Genomic DNA, 24,561 nt, shown 5'->3' on the forward strand with positions numbered 1-24,561 from the left:
TTTTCACATGAATTTGAATGAATATATGAAATGAATATATTTGGTGTTTTTCGTCAATATCGTCGCTATCCCAGAAAACACTATCTCCAAAATAGTAACTTTACAGGGGAACTGCTAACATTAACTTCTAATGTGAGTTAATGTAAATAGATTTTATTCCAAGTGATTTTGAATCATTTATATTGGTCCATTCAACATGAAATTTTCATACAATGTAAAGGAGAGCCACCATGAAAAATAACAATGGACCACAATGGAGATGCATTTTTTTTTTCTTTATTTTTTTTTTTTGGACAGTGACTATATACAGTGCATGTGCAGACAGCCTAAAACTTAAAAAGCAATAAATCAGTGAAAAAACATCAGTGCGTATTCTTCCACACAGGAACAGTGACTGAAGTGACATTTGCATTTAGATCTATAGGAAAGACTTCAGTAAACACTGTTGGAACTTGTGGTTGAAAGTATGATATTCTGAACTGACATTCCTGCATTAGTGTGATATGTAAGGATAAAAAAGACACTACAGAGTTACTTCAATGAGAGATGGTTTGACATGACAAGAAGCACAAGGGTACAAACTCATCCTTTCTTTGCTTTCCAAATATTTGTTAAAAGCTTGATGTGGGTCAAGAGTGAATGACTTAATGGTCAACAGTAGCTCCACTGTGATTGATTAAATCCATAGACCACTGGAACAGCCTGATCTGATTTGGGAAAGTCTCGGCTGATCTAATACCAGCCTCAAATTGGTCTGCATATTAAAATTCGCCCGGACGTGGTTCTGCGTACAGTATCGCACGCATGCCTCCGCTCAGCAATTCCAGTCATGGCCGAAGTTCTGTCCAGGGATCTACATGTGGTAAGGAGGTAAATTAATTCCTGGAGGTGAGCGCTTGCCAACGTATTCAAGTGGACGCAAAAGCAAAGCGAGCCCTGCATCTGCCAAGAGAGGCCACTGGCACAGAGATCACATGGTCTAAGAGAGATGCCCTGTGTTTCCAGGCCGTGTGCTGCTGCTGCTGCCTTGCTTCAGAAACACAAAAGATCTGCCGCTCTCAGTAATGAGGCTGCATGTCGGTTTCATTCAAAGTGTGAAGCGTTTTCATGTGTAAACACAGTCGCATGGCAACAAACATGGCTGACCATGTGGTCAGAACCAGACATAACAATTACTGAAGAAAAAAAAAACACACATACACATAGCTCTATGATTCATCCCAGTCCAAGAGATTCACCCTCCACTCTATCAACACGGCTTGGCCAAAGTTGATTATTTAAAAAAAAAAAAAAAAATTATGGAAATGCAGTTCAGAGGTTACTTTGTGTTTGCTAGTGCTAGCCTTCTAAAACAGTGGAGTTGACGGCATGGCCTCTTTCTTTGCCACCCCATGTGCTACTGAAGATGATGTCATGCTACTTGGTAGAGCATCTGTTAAGAAATTTAAACAGTACTGTGCAAAAGTCAGAGACCACCTTCAGTTTATTTGATTTCTGGTTGCGACAGCAATTGAGTGAGTTATACATTTTTCAGGAGAGATTTCCAAGAAGATTAGATATAAGTGAATCTACTTTCATAAGAAAGGGAAAAGCCAAAGTATTATAAGGGGAAAATAGGAGTTTCCAAAACTGGAGTTCAAAACATTCTTCAACATTGTAGAGAAAATGGCACTATAGAGAAAATTATAGAGTAAATGGTAACAATCATCCAAGACCTGGCAGTCCACCAAAACTGTCACTATCAGATAAACAGCAATTAAAGCTTTCATCTTTGAGAGAGAGAGGGGAGAAAATCAAGCTCCACTTTTGCTTCAGATCTGAAAACATCCACAGGTGTTTCTGTCCATCCTTCCACTGTGAGAAGACAACTCAGCACCATGACCTTAAAAGGATGTGTAGAAAATATGCTAAATTAATCTGCTCCTGTTTCTCTCAGAACAATGGACTGTCCACCCCAGAGTCCAGACCTCAGCATCACTAAATGTACTTGGGATTACTTGAATTGTAAGAAGAAGAAAATGCAACCAACTTCTAAGACTGAATTTTGGAGGTGTGGAAAATATTCCTGCAAAATTTCTTTGAAAAACTGAAAGCAAGTATCCTAAAAAGAATGAAAGTTGTAATAAAAGCAAAGAGTGAACACTAAATACTGAAAAATATTGATATTTAGTTGTTGAGGAATCTGTTAAATATCTTCTGCCTTTTCCTGATGCTGAAAAATAACTTGTACTTCATGGCTGTTTTGACTGGAACTTTATATAGATTTATAGAGGTGATCTCACTTTTGCACAGTACTATAGTTGAAAATAGAGTAGTGAAAGATATAATCTACAGAAATGAGTTACTCACACTTATAGAATGACTTCAGTGTCCAGCTGTAACTCATACTCACTGTACAACACACTTTTAAATATCCTTTGAAACACCAGTAGCTAACAGTTGTTTGAGATGTTTATCGTTGAGCGTTATATGAAAAGATAGGATCAGTGAGAACATATTACTGATGACCCGCACAAAGGTTTCAAACTCTGATTTGACATTTCGTCATATTCAGTGTGCCTGCTCCTTCATATCTGAACAAGTCCTGACTTTGATCCAGAATAATAAGCAACTCGCAAAAATCAAAGCAGCAGACAGTGCTACTAGTTTTTGCTCATTCCAGCCACTGAACATGGGCCAGATTGTCGACTTTTTTTTTTCTGGCTCCAGTGCAGATGACTCAGTCTTGTTAGCACTTTGTCTACAATTATTCACAGTTACACAACTTAGTATTAATTGAAATATTCCATTAAATCAGATTCTGGCCATGCTAAGAAGTGGCGCAGGCTGTTTGTGTGGGAAGCTATGGTAAACATGAGCTTCTCTTCATCAAAAGGAGAAATGCCTTAAGAGGATGAAAAAACTTCATCTGTCCCTCGTCAGCACATCAGCTGTGAGTATTGATCTGTGAGTCACGTCTGTTTACACGCTTCCTCTGCTCAAAATGCAGCTTCTTGCAGGGCATCAGCAAATGCCAGGCCTGCTACAAAGTCAGAAGAGCAGAAGAAGAGTGCTTATGCAATATCACTGGGACTTTCATGGCAAGCTATTAATTATGTCTAATGAGGAATAATATATCAACATAATGTCTAAAATTAAGGTCTTTATTATGATAAAGGTTCCTCCTTTAGGATCTCCTCCTTTACAATCCTCGAAGCCTTTTATTGCACGAGGAGCTTTCTCGGCAGCGTTTCCCCCCCTCATTGAATGAATACCTTTTATCAATCCTTTTTTTGAATATTTTGAAATTGAACTTTTCATATTTTGCTCTGGAGATCTTTGGCATTATCCTCATTTTTATTCCTGTTTATCTGCATTTGCCTTTCTGCTATTCATTTCTCAGGTTTGTACAAGTGAATAAGGCTGGGTAACAGTCATCCCTGCTTAATGCATTCCACAGCCACACTGAAAATGTCATTCATCCACAGTCTCCATGTAATTGCCCCTCTTTTCTTTCTTTCTCTCCTCAGCATGTTCTTTTCTTTTCTCTTCTTTGTCTCGTTCTCTCTGTCTTGCCACTAAAGCTCTCCCGCTCTCCTGTCGTGTGTCTCAGCTGTCTCATCGGCGAAAGAATTACATTGAGGTTTACATCAACAGATTTGTCAAAGGTCTTCAGATGGAACACACCCCTTTTCGTTTTATTGTAAAGCTTTCTACGGCAAAGCCTGATGTCATCTATTCATTCAGAACTATCTGTTTCAACGGCCTGCTTTTTTATTTATTTATTTATTTTTTTAAAAAAGGTACTGTATAGTGGAGAAGCAAGCTTTTTAAGTTTACATAACATGCATAATGTCTTTCCATCAGAGTAGAGCCAGTAGCATCCCTGTTCCAGAACACAATTTGCATCAATATAGGCCTGAATTGCTTTATAGCTCAGCCATGTAAGAACTGATGCCTCGCTATAAGGCATTCGGAATAAATTGGAGAGGAGAATTACAACAATTTGAGATCAAAGTTTTTCTGTATTGTGTGCTTGAAAAGAATAATCCTAGGCTAGAAGGCAGAGATTGCACTAGTTGGACAACATGTAAAGCCTGACTATTTATCTGCTTGAGGACGAAATGGCCTTTCTGCAGCTTTTTTTTATTGCCATTGTTGGCTTTCTTCATTGAAGGCAGAAGAACATATACTGCAGGCTACATTACTGGAACACTGAAGGCAGAGAATGTAGAGGGACATCACTTGATGGTACCAAAATGCAATACCTGGGACCTCATTTCTTAAACCCCTGCATGCATGGATTTGATCTTTTAAAATAGTCCACGTTCAAGAAATGATCTATAAAACAATTTGTAAATTAGTGTGTTTCCAATTTGATGTAACTTTTTATAGTGGCAGTGCCAGTGTGCTGCGACATTAGTGTGATTGCTGCTTATGAAATAAATCCATTGCCAAAACAATTTAAAGTGAAATTCATGCAAATTCAAATAATTTTAATAAATCTCTATTTAATCTGCTGTTTTTCAACTGTACAGAAAATATATATATATATATATATATATATATATATATATATATACAGGCAAATAGTGTGGCTATCCAAATAAACAAATAAGTTGAGCAGCTAACTAACTAGATAGCTACTGATTTACTGAACTGTCTTGAGGAACCTGAGTAACCACTGTGGAGAACCATCTTTCATGACTAGGCTGGACCAGGTTGGTATAGTGTAGCTACCTTCAGAGTTTAGTGTCAAACTGTATTCAATACGCCGCTCCGCCCCTTACTAAGCTCAAATACATCTGATCTTGCCAAACAGGGAAGAAGTTGATTAGCTAGAGCAGTGATGGCAAATTGTAGTTGGAAATAGGCTCTGTAACAAGGCAGCTCTCCAGGACCACTGTTGTAGTGGGTAATACCACTGCCCTCCATGTGGTAGACTGGAGTTTAGCTGACACCATGCTAAACCAAGGAGTCTTTTGGTAAGACTCCTCTCATGCCAAATGTGTAAATGTACCTGTAAATACATGATGTTTAGCAGGTGTATGAGAGAAAATGGCCAATAAGAAGGTACCTAATAAACTGGTTGCTCAGGGCCTATTTTGCTTTGTTTACATTACTATGAAACATGGCCTTAACGTGCCACAGACACGTTAGGTCTAAAGTCTAAAGTAATGTGCTGCTAAGCTAATCATAAAATCGGAAGTTAGAAAAGATCTATGTTCTCAATGTTACTTTAACAAGCCAAAATGTTTCACATCAGAGCAGAAAACAGTTCACACTATCAGCTCTAGCATGAGCTCGTATACTTATTTAACTCTTAAATCTTTAGTAAAATATTTTCCTTCCTTCCATCCTGACAGAGGCAGTTATCTTTAAATCATGTATGTAAATGTACTTCACTGTCTGCTTGAACTATTGAATTGTTGTACCACCCTACTGAATAGATGACTGGCAAGGTAATGTTACAGCAATTCCCAAACTGAAAACTGTTAAGACGTACACTTGGCATGTGCAAACATCTGAACATGCAAGTTTAAGATTAATGCATAAACTTCATGGACATCAGCTATTTGTCACACCGTCTGTAACTGTGCAGTACTCGTTTCTTTACCTTTTGAGCAGTACTTGCCGGAAACACCAATAGAATCTGCTAAGACGTCCAGAGTTCAAAAGCTTGTTCATGTTTGTTCACATCTGCAATAATTTGTGATATTTATAAATAACTCAGTCGAATGTCAAAATTGCACATGTATATTCAGGCATACCTTTGTTTTTATGAGTCATTTAAGAACAAATTTTGTATGAAATTCAAGTATTTATCAAAAGTCTCCTGTAATATTACTTTGCCCTTAGAAATGGAACAAACAGACTGCGGACTTTTGATGTAAAATGATAGGGAATGCACCAGGTACACAGTATCTGGCAGCACCCTTGGTTGAAAGCCGCAGGACTTGATGTGAGGGTACAGGCTCTGACAGTGCCTCTGCTGCTCTGAAGAACCGGGCTCTCCAGGAAGCCTTGCTCCCTGGGAGCCCGCTCTGCATGCAGAGTGCAGCGTGTGGTGGGATGTGAATGGCACTCTTTCTGGCACTGGGCCTATAAGAGCATTGCTGCTGACTGACTTCACAACATAGCTTTCTGACGGGCTACCCACAGAATTTAACCAGGCCTCTTATCAAGCTCCCTAGGCAAAGACAGCATGGACCAGCTGGAAACTCCTGCTCCGTGACAACTGAGCTGCCTCCTCTGACGAGCAGTGACAATCCTCACCATGCACTGAAAACTAGGAGTTTAAATCAAATGAAAAATGTATGCGTGCTAAGGAAACTTGAAATGGAGGGGACACATTAGCAATAGGGTCCCACTATTGGATTCCACTGTTCCACTGTGTCCCAGTGCTATTGCACATGCAAATATGTATGTAAAGAGTCCTTTATAACAACCTGTGTGCATAGATAGATAACTTAAAACATTAATACATTTCTTTCATTTAGAAAGCTGTATTTTGGCTGTCCCAGCCCACTATAACCTTGAATCACTTTACCTTAAAATGTAATCATGTAAAAAGATTTTTAGAGCATTTTAATTTTTTTTTACATTAATATGTGAATCTATTTAACACCTCATGAGTCTTTTTTCATGAGTCATCCATTAAAGGTTATTAAAAAGTGCATTTTGATGTCTCTTGACATTCTTGGCACATTCAGTCCTATGAAATATCTAGAATATTTCACAAGTCACAAACATTATACCCAAATTATAGACTGAAAGTATTCATTAAAAATACATTTGAAGTAAATCTTCAGAACATCTTTAACTTCAACATTTACTAATTCTATGCCTTATAACTTTCAATGCTATTATTCAATTAAGCTTTTGTCTGAAATGAAACCTTGTATAAAATTAAATGCTACGCCTGAGATGGGCTTCACTTTAAAGGGCCTATGTCCTACATATTTCTTGTATTTTATGTAAGTGAAGACCACTTACAGTATATTACATTTACATCTTGGTTTTATGTACCAAAGCAGTCATTTTGCATGACCACTTTCCAACATCTCTTTTTACCATAGTGTTAAATAGGCTTTTTATTTTAAGACTAATATGTGTAAATGAGCTTTGTTGTGATTGAATGTATTGTGCCACGTTCAAAAAGCAGTTTAGGCTGAAACACTCCTTATAACTTTAGTGCTTAAGTGTGAATGGGCAGGGATAAACTAAAACAAGAAACAAGAAATTTTGACTGGGTTGTTTTTGCATGTTAGTTTCCATATATAGACTGTGTGGAGTGGGGAGTGAATTGTAGGTTTCAGAACTCCATCATTTACATAGTACATCACACTTTATTTTAAGGATTTGAAGTCAATATGGTTTTTTCATGATGTGCCCTTTAAGTTTTATGTTGAGTTACAGCGTCTAATGACACCCCAATTGTGGAATCACCCAATATAGTCATTTGTGTTGTGAGTAAACTTAAAGGGAAATTCAACTGATGTTGAATCAGTCAGAGTGGTTGGACATGAAATTGTTCATTCTAGAGAAACCTACCAACTCAGATTTCAGTGGTGGTGATAGGATGTTAATGATGGTAAAATTGCGGTAAATCTGAAAAGTGTTTTCTTTTGGGACTATTTTGCCTTCCAAAAACATTTCAGACCAAAACATTCTCTCAAAGTAATGAAAAGCAGTCTCTCTAGCATCAGGCAGCGTTCTCGTAACCATTTCATGTAATAACTGTCTGTGAGGGAGCTTTTAGAGGCATTAAATTCTTCAGGCGTCTGATTCCCATTACCACTGTTGTGACTCAAAGTTTCTCTAGAACGGAACATCTCACATCAAACCCCTCTGGATGGCTCTGTTCACATTTTAACCCTTTAAGTGAAGTAGGTTGTATGTTTTTAGGGCCTGCAATGTTTCACCCCTTAAGTATCTTTCTTGTTGCTGTTTTTAGGTCAGTTTGTTAAATATAACTGCTGGGTTGCTAAAGCGTTCATGAACAGCAGGTAAAACACCAAGTTAGGTGTGTCTATTGTGTGAGTGAGTGGCTGTACTCACGGTAGATCTCCAGCACTACGGTCGCCTCCTGTGTCTGTCCCTGTGCGTCAGTAGCCTGGCAGCGGTAGATGCCGGCATCCTCAACGTTGGCGTTATAGAGAGTGAGCCTGGAGCGCACGCCTTCATTGTGCAGAGCAACACGTGAAGATGGCACCATACGCTCACCCTGAGGATTATACCACTCCAGACTCACTGGCTCTCCAATTGCTGCACACAGCATACATACACAATCACACACATCCACAAACATACAAAACACTGTAAGACAAGTGTAAAAGTGTCTTATTTATAAAATGTTTCTCTTAAAATTGATCAGACAAGATGTGGTGTTTGAAAGCTGAGGTTTGTTTCTTTGCTTTTGCCCTGGATCTACAAGGGTAATGCAGCTAAGTAATGGACTTTCATACACATTGTTCATATGGAAAGCCATTTTCGCCAATTAGAAGAGAAAAATTGTGCTTTGAATGCTTTTTTTTTCCTTTTCCTTGCACCAACACCCACTCAATAATTGAGAAGTCCACTTTTACAAAATGTCACTTTCACTAAGATACTAAGTCAGAATTTTGAGAAAAGTAATTATTTCAAAATACTAAGTCTTTCAAGTCATTGTTTCAATATATTCAATTTGTTTCAATATATTCAATTTTTCTCTTTGAGATAGTAAGACATTTTGGGAAAATAAGTGATTAGTTCAAGGTAGTAAGTCAAAATATTGACACTGCTGCCAGAAGCAAATAACCTAGTAGGAATGGACCTTATTAAAGTAATCTCAAACAGACTTGCTGGTTTCTGACACTGAACGACAGACTGTTATCCATAAAAATGGACAAAAATACACCACAAAGCAAAACTACTACTGTGGATCAGTTTTCTTATAGGTAATGTAACCAGATACAGCAGGCAATAATAAAGTGAGCACATGTAAAAGAGTGTTGTACTGGAAACTTGTTTCTTTGAAGATGAAGAGGGCTTAAGAGACCAGGGGGAAACATTTTACACAGATAAGTTAGAGGTTCACTACAACCTCTGTCAGCAACACAGGCCTACATAAAATGATAAACAGAAGTGTCCTGTGCAGTGTCCTGCAGAGAGAGTGCCACACATGGCACGAAGGTGCTGTATGCCATAAATCCTACCCTGCTGGAAGGTCATAAAAAGAATCAGTGTGGTGCAGCACACATCCCAGCCCGGAGCATCAATCAGCTAGCTCTCTGCACTGCAGGAGAGCCTGTGGCTAGAGCTCTGCTCAGCCGGGCAGGCCTGGTGACACAGCAGGGCCCTGACACGTAGCTTTGCCAGGGGACCCTGCAGTGGCAGAAAGCAGGGGGTTATCAGTGTGGGAGCAGAGTGCTGGTCCACAGCAGGGGCCTCAGAGAGGGGGGCAGGGAGAGGACATGGCAACCCAAGCCCAGCCTGCACTGCACACAGCAGCCAGTTAGCGGTCAGCCATGGGTCATATACAGGCAGGAAGGCTACAGAGAGGATTGACCAGCAGGGGTTTGCAAAGTCATGGGAAAGGCTGAGGAGTGCAGAAAAGTCCTAAACCTGCACCTCAGCTGGGGGGAGGACAACAACTCTAAGCAGTGTTTCCCAAAAATTCAGCCTATGGCAGAATGATGTCATGTCATATATATATATATATATATATATATATATATATACTCTAAGTCCAAAAGTTTGTAGATACCTGCTTATCAAATGTTCCCTCTGAAATCAAAGGTATTATGTGGAAGTTTGTCCTCCGCTTTGCTTTCTACTAGATGCTGAACACTGCTGTAAGGATTTGATTGCATTCAGACACAAGCATTAGTGAGGTCAGGTACTGATGTTGGATGATTAGTTCTGGATAACAAACTCTACTCCAACTCATAGGTGGAGCCCCATCACTCCAGAGAATTCAGTTCTACTACTTAATACCCCTCTAGCTGTTGCTTGCCACTGGCATTGTGACCTTATTTGCAGCTGCTCCAGAGCATCCAGTTTTTTTGCGATTTGCTTTACTACAGAGATTATACAAACTGTGTATGTCATTAAACACCCATATGAGTAATGGGTGCCTGTTCCTGTACTACAGCCTTTTAGTAATCCACAATACTTGTGTAATATCCTGTAATAAAGTATAGTTATTGTCTGAAACTGCTAAAATATTCTTAAAGGAATTCTGTAGAAATTCCTGAGGCATTACTTTAGATCATATAGTTAAGGGTAAAAAATTGGGTATACATCCATGCAACAAGCTCATGTAATTCCATAGCACTTGCAGTGCCCTGTGTGTGCATAGATTAGACATAAAGAATCAGCCTAATTTTCGATCATCTTTATGGGCATCTGTACTGCAAATTCTAACATGTTCAGCTTACTTGAAAAAAGTTGGGAAGCTAACTGCCTTTTTTTTTTTTTTCCAAAGATGTCAAACGTACCAGCCCAACTAATGTTGTTACTAATCAACTGAAAGTCTCAAGAGTGTTTTTAAATAAACAGTAATGTTTTTGAATGATTTTAAGTTGATTTACTCAGTTATTTGACTAAATGATACAAAATAAACATGAACTTTCTTCATTTCAGAGTTTTAAATCTGCAAATACAAGTATTGGCTGAAAGATTAAACAAGACTCCCTAAGTAAAACTCTCACTTTAAAAAAAAACAAAAAAACAAAAAACAAACAAAAAAAAACTTCTGTGAACTATCCCTGACACAACAATACCACTGGTACTAGATTCAATATTTTTGATTATATTTTTTAAGCTTGCTATGTTATTTTGAGTAAGACATACTGGTTTCATGTACAGTGTTGCTCATTTTGCACCCTCTAATGATGCTACAATATTGGCAATTGACACACTCTGCCATATACATATACATATGCCACCCTTGCTTTAAAGGGGAATTCTACTGATTTTCATAATGTCTGCTAAATGAAAGGGTTAAGCTGTGAATAAAGTCAGAGTGGTTTGATGTGAAATGTTCTTTTCTAGAGAAACTGAGTCAAAATGGTTCACAGTGGTGGTGTTGGGAACAAGATGTAGAATTGAATGCATCTAAAAGCTCCCTCAAAGAAAAAATTGATTATGAATATGGTGTCTGATGCCAGAGATATTGTTTTACAATAGTTTTGAGAGATGCTTTTGGCCCAAAACATACTATTCAAAATCCATTCACAAAGGAGAGGTAGGATGTTTTAAGGCAAAGTAGTGCCCAAAGAAGACTGCTGTTAGCACAGCACATAAAATCCCAGTAGATGTGTGCAGGTTCACTGGTGGTTTTTGATAAGAAATAAAATTGGTATATTTGTGTTTGTAGATATTGTATTATTCTCACCACCATTGTAAAGAAATCGGAGTTGGTAAGTTTCTCTGCAATGAGCCAATTCATATGAAGCCACTCTGAATGACATTCACATCTCAAGTGACTTATGCAGGAATTTTGAAAACTTGGCAGAATTCCCTTTTAAGCTCTGTATTCGTCTGTCTCATGTGTTGTTACTGTATGACTGTGTAGCCATGCTGATCACAGGAAGAATCATAATACATTCAATGTTTACAGACTCATGTGTAGTTGTATTGAGTACACAGCCCACCCCAGAGCTCTATGAAAGTCTCACATTAATCTATAAATGGAATGTATTATGATTCTTCTAGGTTTTTGACAGATGTGGTCATCATAACGATTTAAAAGGGTAGGCAAGTGTAGTGGGAGTCGTGTAAACATATTGATTTCTGTTCATGTCTGAACGGTGGACTGTACCATGTGTTTTGCAGCATGTCCACTGACTGTGAAGTTGAAGACTATTTCAGTAACTAATGGGGGGATTTTTTTTGGGCGGCATATTGCTGTTTTTCCTACTGGTATTCACTTTTCTTTTAATTCTCCATTGGTTTCATAGCCGATGACTACCATGTTTGATGTACTTCTTGAGTTAAAGCTCCATTCGTGTGTCTTAGAATGTTGAAATACTGGCTTAATACAGGAGGCTTGGGGTGGTGGGCTTTTTTTGTCTTAAGAGAGTCCTTTTTTGTGCATGTTTTGGTGTGCATGGAACCATGTTTTTCAGGAGTTGAAGAAATGCAGGAATAAACATATCAGTAAGACTGATGGGACAGATCATAGGTAATATACAGATCTGATTATTTTCTTATGTGCAGGGCTGATTAATCCTTGCTAAAATAAACCACCTCCACTGTGCCGCATAGACACTAGAGGTTTATGAGAGTGTGATGGCAAGCAGTGAAAAGAGAGCACTGAATGACTGAGATATTGAAACTGCCAGCAGGAGGCTAGTGGTTTTATGGTACATGTGTGCGTGTTGAGCTCTGTGGGGGTGAGTGTCAGGAGTGGCAGCTCCTCTGGCTGTTCAGTCACTCTTAATTAATGCATTTAGCTGCGCCTGCACCAAAACAGTGAGAAATCAATTGACCATTGTGAGACCTCTCAGCATGCTTTAATAAGGCATGATTAACCGATTATACTCCTCTGGACTGTTATTCTTGCTGACCTGTGCTTGAAGACTGACCTGTAGGCTACATGCAATGGAAGTTTACTCAAAGCTCCCTGATCTCATATGACTGAAATAGTAACTTTCCAGAAGAAGGAATAGAGCAGTGAAGCACTGTTGAATACCTTTGGGATGAGCTGGAGTGCCGTTTGTGACCAAGAACTAATTGGCTAACATCAGTACCTGACCTCATCAATGCTCTTGTGGCTGAATGGAGTCCTGTCCCAACATCTACTGTAAAGCTTTCTTGGCAGAAAAGAGGCTATTAGCACAGAAAAGGGGGCAACAACTCCCTCTAGACCTCTGAGCATGTGTCATTTTGTAGTTGACCATTAGCAACTGAGTCTAAGCTAGTTTTGTCTATGGTAAAAGGAATTTTGACTTATCACACTTGGTGGTTAACCAACAGATCCAAAGCCTATACATTTTGTTTTGTGTCCATTTTTATGTTATTTGATCAACAATGTCCCCCTATTTCCTGCAGTAACATACTTTACAATATGTTGGAATATTGCTGTGAGGATTTGATTGAATTCAGCCACAAGAGCAATAGTGAGGTCCGGTACTGATGTTGGATGAAGATGCTGGATCACAAATGCCACTTCAACTCATCCCAAAGGTTTTGGGATGGTGCTCAATCATTCCAAAGAACACAGTTTGGAGCTTTATACCCCTCTAACTGACACTTGGCATTGGACATGGAGACCTTAGACTATGTGTGACTGCTCCAAGGTGTCCCATTATATTGGTAATTCTTTTCTATGGAGATTATACAAACTTACTCATTTGAATACCTGTGTTAGTAATGGGTACACCTTAGAGTAATGGAATTTAGTAGTGTCAAAGTTAACATGATAAATGATTACTGGCACTTAAACACCATTAACACATTTTTTCCTAGTTTGATCCTTCAAATCATCCATAGTTCCACCCTGAACCCAGCTGCTCTATGTTGCTATGATTATATTCTTGCCTATAGCTGTCTCTTTCAAATCCAGCTTTTAAATGGCAAGTTCCATTGATGGCTCTCTTGGTAAAATCACAGCTATTTCCAGCCACTGTAATAACATGAATTTGTCAATAAATTACATCACATAATGATGCTGGTGCTGAAGCTGGCATTATCAGTAATTCAGTACAGGACACTGGACAGTGCTCGCATAAGACATATGGGTAAATCAACAAGTAGAACATTAGTTCCCTTTGAAACAAGATATAACATAGTGGTGTAAGGGTGAGAGGGCTACAATCTCGAAAGAGCTGGAGCATGCAGCCACTGTTGCACTCTCTGGATATCACTGTTAAATTGGAAATCATATTCACCTTATTTTTGTGGTCACTCTGCGTTCACATGATTTTCAGGTTCACTCTGTATTCACATGATAAATGTTACTGAACAATTTACATTCTGATAAAGCTTTTGTCTGCCTACACAGCTTTAACAAAATGCATTGCTTTTTTAAATGGAAAGAAAACTTTATTTAGCGTCAAATTTAAGCAAATGAGACAAATGCGATTATTCATGATGAATTATTTGAATTGTTTCCCAGCCCTAGTGTAATTCACTAATTAGAACAGGAAGAGAAGAGCTTTTGTCAAATGTGTTTAGTAGTAGTAGCTGTAGTAGCTGTAGTAGTAGTAGTAGTAGTAGTAGTAGCAGGAACAGTAGTAGGAGCATTTCTTGTATGTAATGATACATACAGCATCTTGTATGCAGCGATATTGTTTTTTCAGCTGTTTAATTACTTTGCAAGTTGGAGGACCCCTTTGACTTTGGTGCAAAGTTACCATGTGCAGAAAAAAAATAAAGTACACAGGTTCAAATGGGACTTGAACATGCAACTCATGGTAAGCAGATTGTGACAAGGCCAATTTTAGGAAATAACTAACTTTTCACATGGACAAAAATGGCCTAGACTCAGAGCACTGTATTTGGGCATGTCACTTACTACAAGATGATACAAAATGTAAGATCCTTGATTTTTGAAGAAATGTTGAATGAGCAGATGTCTGGATACCTTCTGGACATTTGATGTAGTGCATGTATGACATTTGTTACTAGTACAGGCAGAAAACAAATATTGGTAGCCTATGTAAGACTATATATGTCATACATAGCTCACAAAGAGTATGTATGTGAATATAGGCAAAAACAGATATTGGTAGAAGATTATATCAGTCATGTTTCTCCTGTACTGTATTGCCTCCCTTGAAACACATCTGCCTGTGTAACTTTATTCTGCGTCAGGAGGTTGACCTGTATGCTTGAAGGGCGTGTGGGCAGCTGCAGTGTCATGAGCATCCAGCCAGGTGAACTAATAAGCTGTCACCTGGAGGGCATCCATCAGGGGTCAGGATGCCTCTCCCAGTTAAAGGCAGCCTGCTGGGGAGAGCCTGGAGCTTACAGAGCCCAGCACTTACAGCAGCTTAGCCATGCAGCTGACTGCAAGTTATAAACTGCAATACTGAAAAAGTGGCTAATTTAAAGTAATGTAACCAAAAACATATGCACAATTTATGAATTGGATGTAAACTGACCAATGTTACCCATCCACACAAACACCAACACACATGACTTTTATCCTTAGTTATGCCTTGTGTGCACACAATTTTGAATTCCTATAGTATTCATTATGGATACTGTATATGTTGTTGTATGTTTAAAAATATGTATAAAGTCATGGGTATTTTTTGCAGGTCAAACTCTTTGCACAGTACCAGTCAAAATATTGGACACGCCTGATTCAATGCATGTTGTAAAGTTGCAAAGTAAAGATTTAATGGTCAACACCTGTGAAAAGTTAAATGTACGTGAACAAACTGTACATACACTGCTTTTTGTATTTAAGTACTACTGTTGTAACAGAAGCAAAGTAAATTCACAAAAACACATACATTTGTGTTTATTGTAACGGCTGTTAGTTTTTGCTGTAACTTTGCAGATTTTTACCATCATACTTTTACCATCATAAATATACTTTTACCGTTAATGGGTTTTGTCTGGCACGCTGCTGCTGGACTGTTTTTCCCTTCCACAGTGATGGGTGAAGTGAAGTTTAGAGCAGTAATTACTGAGAGGCTTTACAGTGATTACAGTTAAGAGGTGCTGTGCCTCATGAATTAGCAATGACACAATACAAAATATGATAAAATACACAATACTAAAAAAAGATAAAAAAAAAAAGCAATTCTGTAAATAGTTTCGGTAACTTTACTCCTCATATCTGTGCATAGAATATTTTTCATTACACTGAGGAGAGATTATTTTGATTTTATCATGATTTAGAAGAAGAACTTTTAAAAAGTTTTTGTCAAGTGCTGGGACTCCCTGTGAAATGTTTTCTCTCACTTCTTTTTCTTTTCACTTTTAACAGTTGACAGTTCTTGTTACATTCGATATATTTCCATTGTTTAATTTTTACTAAACAGTACCTTTCTTAAAATCTGTAGCGGTGATTTTGAGACATTTACTTTTCTTCTATTTTCATCTATTTTGGCACCCAAAGAGGCCTTTAATGTGTATCATCTCTTTAGCGTGTTGATTCTGATTTGTCTTTTGCCTAACACGCATATAAAAATACCACAACAATGAGGAGAGGCTGGTTTGCTAATCACCGCAATGGTTACTTTATGAATAGGACTTAATTATCGCCGCTCATTTTGCATGGTGAAGCACGATTACTACCTGTTTTTTTATTAATCTGGCCCATTGTGTATAAATTGTGATATTCATTCTTATGTTTGAATGCGTTTCTAAATATATTTTTAATGCTTCCCCCCTGATTAAGCCAACAAAGTGCTCAACATATGTGGGAACAGTTGGAAAAGCATGCTCCTCGTGAAGGTGCTTGAGAGAACAGCAAGTGTGCGTAAACTTCAGGGCAAAGAGGGGCTAATTTGAAAAATAAAACTTATGTATGTATGTATGTATGTGTGTGTATATATATATATATATATATATATATATATACTAAAGTGTTAAAGGGTGAGAATGAGGAACTCTTCTAGGAGTAGGTGCATCCATACCGTTTGACTGGTACTGTACAGCTATTTTAGCCATCTTGGGTTAACAGACAGTTCTACAGTGAGGGACTGACCTGTACAGGTGAAGAACTTGGACTCTCCCACACTCAGTTCTACCTTCTTCAGAGAGATGGACACCTGGAGGACACCTGCCAGAGTTAGAGAGAGATAAGAGAGGAGGTCATGCGATATTCATCATACACGAACCACAGACAAAAGAGATTCACACGATCCTCCCACAGAATCAGACCGAGCCACAGGCTGCATGTAAAAATGTCATTTGGAGCTGGGGGGATGAGAGCGGTGGTAAGTACAGTAAGCCCCCTCTTGATCACTTCAATCAGATCAGCCAGCACAGAAGATGCAGAATTTGATGAAGGAAAAAAGAAAAAAAAAGTAGGAGGAAAAGAAAGAGATGAAGAGATGAGGCTTAGATCTTTCTCGTGTTTTTTATGCTCCTTGGCTTTTCTTGCATTACCATAACTCTGACTCCATCTATGCTTCTCTTTGTCCTGTGGATTTAAAAAAAGGTTGTTCAAAACCAAGGGGAGCTCCTTTGCAGAGGCTGGTTTTACCATGTTCCTCTATCAGAGAGCAGTATAAAAAGAGAGTGGGGGGGTATAGTGGTCTTCATTAAAGCAAGTGTGAGTGGGCCGCTCAGGTTCATTGGTGTGCAGAAGAGCGCAGTGGTCCGCATATGAAAGAGCCACATAATGTATGCATGAGTTCAAATCATGAATGTGTGAGCTGGCGTGTGATGGAAAGTCAGGTCTGCGAGCTCATGGAACTGAAATAGGGAGAAAACTTCCGCAGATCGAGGTCAGACCTCTCCATCCATCGGAAAATGACTGAGTAATGCTCCTTAATGATTTATGTGCCCTGGAACGCAAGAGCAAAGGCTGAACTGGACAAACACATACATAACCATGTGCACGCAGAGTGTTGCTAGGAAATCATCGGCTTTGGCAAAATGATTAATTACAGTACAGTCAGGCAATAGCCAGTCTTCTGGATGGCGACAAATCTGAGAGCTGCTGCCCATAGCAACCAATCTATAATTATTCTCAGAGTATACTCAAGCTATACCTATTAATGCATTACTCTCTCATTACACATTCAGGCCCTGGTTTACCAGATCCCAGATAAAGAGTACTGATCTGCATGTGTAACACAGATTGCAGATGCAGTTAGTGGGTGTCTACTGGGTCTACTGGGTGATATGCAAAGAATAACTGCATAGATGACTATATGCAGAAAGGTGGAGAAAATATTAAATAGGCTTTTGCATGTGCCAACTGCTCTTCATAGCCGTGGTGAGTTTAGGTTTTTGGAATTAACGGTGGCTGCTGAAATGCAAGTCTGTGAAAGATTTATGGTGTAGGTATGTGGGAGGATTTCCAGTCAAAATGCCTTTTAAAGTTATTAATTTTTCAGCATCTGGGGAAAAAAAAAACATTTACAGGAAATTAAACAGAAACCTCAAAAACTAACTGTAATAAACTCTTCAGTATTTAATGTGTCCAGTCTTTGCCTTTATTACATCTTCAGTTCTTTTCAGCAGACACGCTTTCAAAGAAACCAGCAGGGGTATTTTTTTCCAAAATTTAGTCAGTTAGTAGTTAGCTACTTTGTAGCTACTTTCCCAACATTTGTAGCTAGCTACAAGTACTTTTTAGCTACCTTTTGAAAAGTAGTGCACTACTTTCTAGCTACTTTCAAAGCGTGATTGTCAGAATGTTTGTGTATTTCCACCGGACGCACCAAACAAGCCCAACTGAAAGTGTGAACAATACGCTGCATTTAATGATGTGCCAGAAAGAAACAATTGAAAAGCTGCAAATATACAAAAAGATCACCAAAAAGTGAGTTTAAGTGTAACCAACAATTAAACTTGCACAACCAAAGGCGTGATATCCAACAAAAATTCAATTCAAAAAAGTCAATCATTCTAGGTTTTTCCTAACAAAAATAACTGTATACAAACCAAACAATTTTGTGCAAAGCACTGTCAACTGTTGAAATAAAACTGCTCCAATTTAAACATTTCAGCTAGATATGCACAGACATGACATTCGGAGTCTTAAATTAAACTTTGGCAACACTTTAGCCTCAAAATTCTCATCAGTGACGCTGGCTCTGTGCAGTACTATTAGTAATAGTCTATTACTATTATTATAGTCTGCAACATGCAGGTCTCTTTTACTGTGCTGTCGTGGCTCTACAGCAGCACTAAATAAAAGTAAAATAACATAATAAAAATAAATAACTAGTAAAATAACATGCTCCTGTACTGTGAAATAAAGCTCTGCTGATCGTTATAACACACAGTTCTAAAAGTTTTTACAATAAATGGTCTTAAATGCTGCTGTTAATGTGGAACTGCTAATTCACCCTTTAATGCTGAAGATTGCTGCGCAGACTGCTGGTCACATAGCGACGCAGGTAAGTCACTTCAAACAAGAAGCTGGTGAATTAGAAGCAACTTCAGTCGATCATAAAAAGTCGAACATTGAGAGACATTTTATAAGAATCTCTACTTTTGTGGAAAAGTTTCCTCACTGAGATGCAAGAAAAGTGGTTACAGCTGACCAAAAGGTTAAAACAAAAAAAAGTTAATTTTAGTAAATCGGAGCCTTATTGACTGCCATACTAAACTCTGAGAACACTGAGTACCCTACTACTCAAAAAAGCTAGACCAGACAGAGCATGACAGGAGCTTTTATGGGTGATGTAGCAGCATGCTGACAACTTAAAGTTGACAAACAGTGTTTAGATGAGGTCTAAGAGCCATATGCCACTTTTAGCCATGGCATGATTTGTGCACAGTATTTTAAATCCAGTAAAACCAACTCTGTTGCATTTGTTCAAAGGAATCTGAGAGAAGATACAGAAGCTATTTTGAACCTCTACAACATGGTGCAATACAAGCAGATCTAGTCAAATCTTTTTATGTCTTTGGCTTTATCCTGAGCATAGCTGGTGATGGGCTGATAAATCACTGATGAAATGGCTAAACAAAGTAAAAATGAAGGGAAAAGTAGAACAATGCTAAAATGCCTGAACAAATTATCAGAACTAAAAGCTCCTTAAAAAACACAACTGACAAACATTTAACCCACATGGGCCCTGTGATTCTCATTTTTGTGCCAGTGTCGCCAATGCAACAAAACATTTGCTCCCATGATTTAAAAGTTAAGGGACATATTAATATTTTGCAGTGTTTTAAACACAAGTTACAGAACTCTCAAATTTGTAGCTGTTACACATTTTATTCCCAAGAGCAGTGGCCATACATATGGTCCAGCACACACGGACCTCAGTCTATCTCTCTTAAATCTCCTGGTTCGAGCTGTGATTCTGGGTTATGGGTTATCTCCGACGACTTCCCTGTGAATCAGTAGTGGAACTAAATATAATTAAACCAATTAATTATTCTGCATTCACACGGGACCCTGGCTTTCTGATAAAGCCTGCCTGTCTGTCAGCCAAATAATCTAATTAAACAGATAGGGATCAACAGTCACTGCAGCCAAAATGAGGTTTTACCACTCTGAAGTCTAAACATAAAAAAACACCCTGTATCAGATAACAGTGACTATCAGACGTTTCTACTCTTACACAGATCAGTTTCAAAAAGTACAACAGGCAGATGTTTGTTTAGCCGAAGCATCTGTAGATATAAACACTGAGCAAGTCATGCAGAGACAATGTAAACAGTGTTAAATCTCACCAGCCAAGAAAGAGCAGCAATGATGACATAAATATGAACATGTTAATGACTCTCTGAATGTGAAGCAGTCTTGATAATGCTGTCTATTGAGTTGTGGCTGCCGATGCAAAGATTGACCACAACACTGACACAACAATTATTGCATGATTTATGAATAGTGTTGGTTACTAATGAATTCTATACAATCTGGATTATGTAACCTGATTACTAAAATTAATTACATGCAATCAGTGTAGTATACTTTTGAAAAAAAGTGTAATCAGATTAGTTATTTTTGTAAAGATTAGTGTTTGAAATTTCTGGTTAAATTATTTCTTAATACACTGATTTATTGATTATAAATTCTTCATTTACTGACTATGGACTTTGATGTCCAGATATGGTTTTGTTTATTTTGTGTGTGTTTGTTTACTTGCCTGGGACAGTACAGGTAAACATTATTACATAAAATGTGTGTAATGCAGATAAAAGGGCATCTCAACCTTTTGCACAGTGTGACCCTTTTTTGGGTAAAAAGTCTACATTATTTTCTCAATGTCTTGTTGCACCACTCTTGCACCCCCTCTGGGACCAGACTGTGACGCCCAGGTTAAGACACCTGGTACAATATATGGCCAAAAGTCTGTGGACACCTGCTCATCCAATATTTTTTCCAAAATCAAGAGTAAGTCTGTCCCCCTCTGCTGCAGTAACTGTCTCTACTCTTCAGGGAAGCCTTTATATTAAGTGTTGGAACATTGCATTCAGCAGCGGCAGCACTAGTGAGATCAGGTATTAATGGTTAGATGATTAGTTCTGGATCACAAACACCACTTGACCTCATCCCAAGGGTATTGGCTGGTGCTCCATCACTCTAGAAAGTGCAGTTCCACTGCTCCACATCTTAATGCTGGGGAGCTTAATACACCTCTAGCCTACACTTGGCATTGGACATGGTGAACTTAGGCTCATGTGTGGCTGCTCCAGAGCATTCTTTTCAATTGTCATTGCTTTCCCATGGAGACTGTACAAGCTGTGTGTGCATTTGAACTCCTGTTAGCAGTTTGTGCATCTTAATGCTGCTGAATTCACTAATGTATACATATCTTGTCTATAGGGATTCTTGCAGAAGGCAATTTGCAATCCCTGCTCCAGGTTAGGCTTTTAAGAGAAGATAAGACAAATAAAACAGCATGTACAACATACACAACTGAAGAAATTTTAAACATGCATGTTGATTTATAAGCAGCATCAATCCATGTAGGTATTCTGATGTGTCTGATCAACTATACTTGAGCATGTGAATATAAATTTATGTTCATTAAACTCTCAGTCTCTATAGATTTGTTTTGTTTGAGCTAGTCTTGCACTTCTATATTCAAAAAAACCTTTCAGTTAATTTTGTGTTTTGATTTTTTAAGTAAGGCATTCCATAACTGTATACCTTAACTGTAAAAGATGCATGACCAAAATATGTTTTACATGCTGGCTACTCCCCTAGTTGTAACTCCATTGTTGCTATGCTGTGTAGTGAATTAACAATGGATTTCTGGGCCACAGCTATTTGTGCACTTAAAAATAAGCTTTCATTTAATCAACAGTTTTTTGCGCATAATGTCCGGTCTTTCAGAGAGAGATACTTTCCTTTTTTTTTTTCCTTCCTTGGCATCCAAATAAAGAAAAGAAAATAAAGTGTAGACTTGACATGCCAACTTATAATGTCATTCATTATGTATATAATTATATAGTTTTATTTTAATGGTGTAGTACTAACCGTTAACTCCTAAAAGTCTGGGAGACTGCATACGGCCTAAAACTGCAAAAATATGAATGACGTGTACAAATTATCACCTAAGCCTAAAACTTCTAGTTAGTATTTTTCTTTTTTTTTGAATGCACAGCTTTATGCCTTACAATGCATGGCAAAAATACAGTACATCATTAAGGCTACAGGAGCCAGCTTTATAATAGCTCTATTGTTTCTTGTAAACAGTCTGGCTTGCTTCTTTGAAAATAAGCAGCACTGTGCTGCCTTTTTTCATTATTTTCAAAGAATTTATCAGAGGCATTCGACCCAGTCAATATTGCTGCATAGGTTTTTATTCGGAGTTTTAATTAAATCTCTCAGAAGCTGGTGGCATCAGTAATTACAAATGGAGTCCTGCTGTGGTCTGTACTAGGTTTAGCTTTGTTCACTTTCTACATACATTATTGATATTTGCTCTATGTTCAAGAATTACAAATGCTATTTGTGTTGTTGCAGAGATTTTTAACCATTAGAATTAATGCAGTAGTTTATAAAATTGCAAACATACAGTTTTGTTTGATTTCTTCGCATGAGTGAGTGAATGAACGAACGAGGGCTGGTTTTCTCAAACTTGGGTTAAATTACAGCTTGATTGCATAACTCCCTTTAAGTTTGCAAATGCCATTACACAAACTAAACAAAACCACATCATGACACAGTGAAACTGAGTGATTCTTCAGTCCAAAAAATAAAACAACCAAGCAAACAACTCCACATAAAATCAATGTAAGCCAGGGGCCAGGGGCTTGACTATTGGTTTTACAGTAATCCTGTGGTGTATTTGGTATTCTAATCAAAGCATCCTGGGTGGAAAGTGTCTGTAAGCAGTAATTAAGCAGGTAGTTGTGCAATGTCCTCAGGCTGAGCTGCTCCAGTCTAATCATCTCGCAGAGCACTGAGGGACGCCAGCCTTCCCTAAAGCCACAGAGCTAACAGTAAGACACACATTTTCTTAGCCTGCACTGCAGTTAGAAGTTATCATTTAATGCTAATCTTGGTTTACCAGAGTCAGTCTCCACCAGAATCAAGCAAACAACAAAACTGATCTTGTATTGTAGTTGGAAAGCGCAAATTCTGCTTAGAACTATGTAGAGGAGGATGGGGCACAACCTGACAACGGGTAAAATATAACACAGATTTTTATGTAGTTCAACAGTTTCGCGTGGAATGTGCTTTTGGTCATGTTTTTGTATTCTCATAGCAACAGCATCTCTGATCTGTTACAGCAGATTTATCTCTTGAGCTTCACCATGAAGACTGTTCTTGCACCATACGTAACAGTGTTTTATCAGAAGTGTTTTTCCAGTTACTTTGTCAGTAGTTGTGTGTGTGTGTGTGTGTAGGTGTGTGTGTGTGTGTGTGTGTGTGTGTGTGTGTGTGTGTGTATAAGCCACACTTCATTCCACATTCCACACTTATGTTATTTGTAATATAACATAGTTTTGAATCATATCAACTCTGTGAGAGCTAGCAGGCTAGTACAGCCCAGAGGCATAGCCACAGGTTTACCAGAGGCCTACCTAATTAAATACGAAACGAATACTGATTAAGCTGCATTTTTAAGGTAATGATATTGCATTTTTCTGTGAGTCCTGTTATTGTATTAGGCCAATGAATTGAAATGAAATAAATGATTTGTGCTCTCAGCATCATTGCAGAACGTGCAAAGTAAAGTCCACTCGACCAATCTCAAGCTCTGCCTTATTTTCTCAGCCCTCCAATCACCATTGCTATTCACCATTTTCTCAAGCCATCAGTTTCTGTGCACTAGTGTTTGAATTTGAAGCTCCACCTGCAGTCAAAAGATGTACCTGGAGGACCTGTAAAAGTGGGAACCCATCCCTGATAGAGTGGACTAATACATTTTCAACCTATTTCCAAAACCATGAACAAATTAAAAAACATCAGTCAATGTCAATGCTCTTTTACTGCAAAAGCTAAAATAAGCTGTGTTGAAACATCTAATCTGATGCATCAAGTCATCAGGTAATACAGACTCCACTCAGCAGGGCTAGCAAGTAAACAATGAGAGTAGTCCATTTTCCCCTCATAAATTCAATGCAAAGCAATTTTTATGATTTTCCACAGAGTGAAAACCTTTTTTTTTCTTTTTCAAATCTGTATGCCACAATTACTGGCACACAGATTTGCTACTGCTAATTTGAAACTGCTAAAAACAATTCAAAACTACAATCAGACGCCACCTACAGAACCACAAGGTGTTTCAGAGTGTTGCCAGAGACAAAGCCTCTGCTGTTGAGGTGTATTTAGAAGAGTATTTTTGTAGAAGAAGGTAAAAACACTCTTAACTTCTAGTATAAATTGAGGTCTGAAGCTCTATGCGTCCTGTGTTTGCAGAGTTTGGAATGTTTAAGGGGGCCCCATAGGGAGTAGGCCTCTTACTTTTTCCCTTCTTCTCTTAATTCCAAATAGACAAAATCATTTTAAAAAGGACCATATGTTCTGTCTCCTGTTTCAACAACAAGAAC

At 38.2% G+C, this 24,561-nt stretch overlaps 1 protein-coding gene across 1 annotated transcript in view; it reads right to left on the bottom strand.

The window, feature by feature from the left end:
• ncam2 (neural cell adhesion molecule 2) overlaps positions 1-24,561 on the bottom strand; it is a 248,801-nt gene that overhangs the window by 63,169 nt on the left and 161,071 nt on the right. The window contains exons 2-3 of the mRNA XM_036589813.1: positions 16,631-16,705; positions 8,041-8,247 (exon numbers count right to left, since the gene is read on the bottom strand). Coding sequence (XP_036445706.1) covers positions 8,041-8,247; positions 16,631-16,705 — 282 coding nt within the window. The remainder of the gene's footprint in view (positions 1-8,040; positions 8,248-16,630; positions 16,706-24,561) is intronic.

The sequence above is a fragment of the Colossoma macropomum genome, unplaced genomic scaffold (assembly GCF_904425465.1).
Source record: "Colossoma macropomum unplaced genomic scaffold, Colossoma_macropomum, whole genome shotgun sequence".
NCBI classification, from domain to species: Eukaryota; Metazoa; Chordata; class Actinopteri; order Characiformes; family Serrasalmidae; genus Colossoma; species Colossoma macropomum.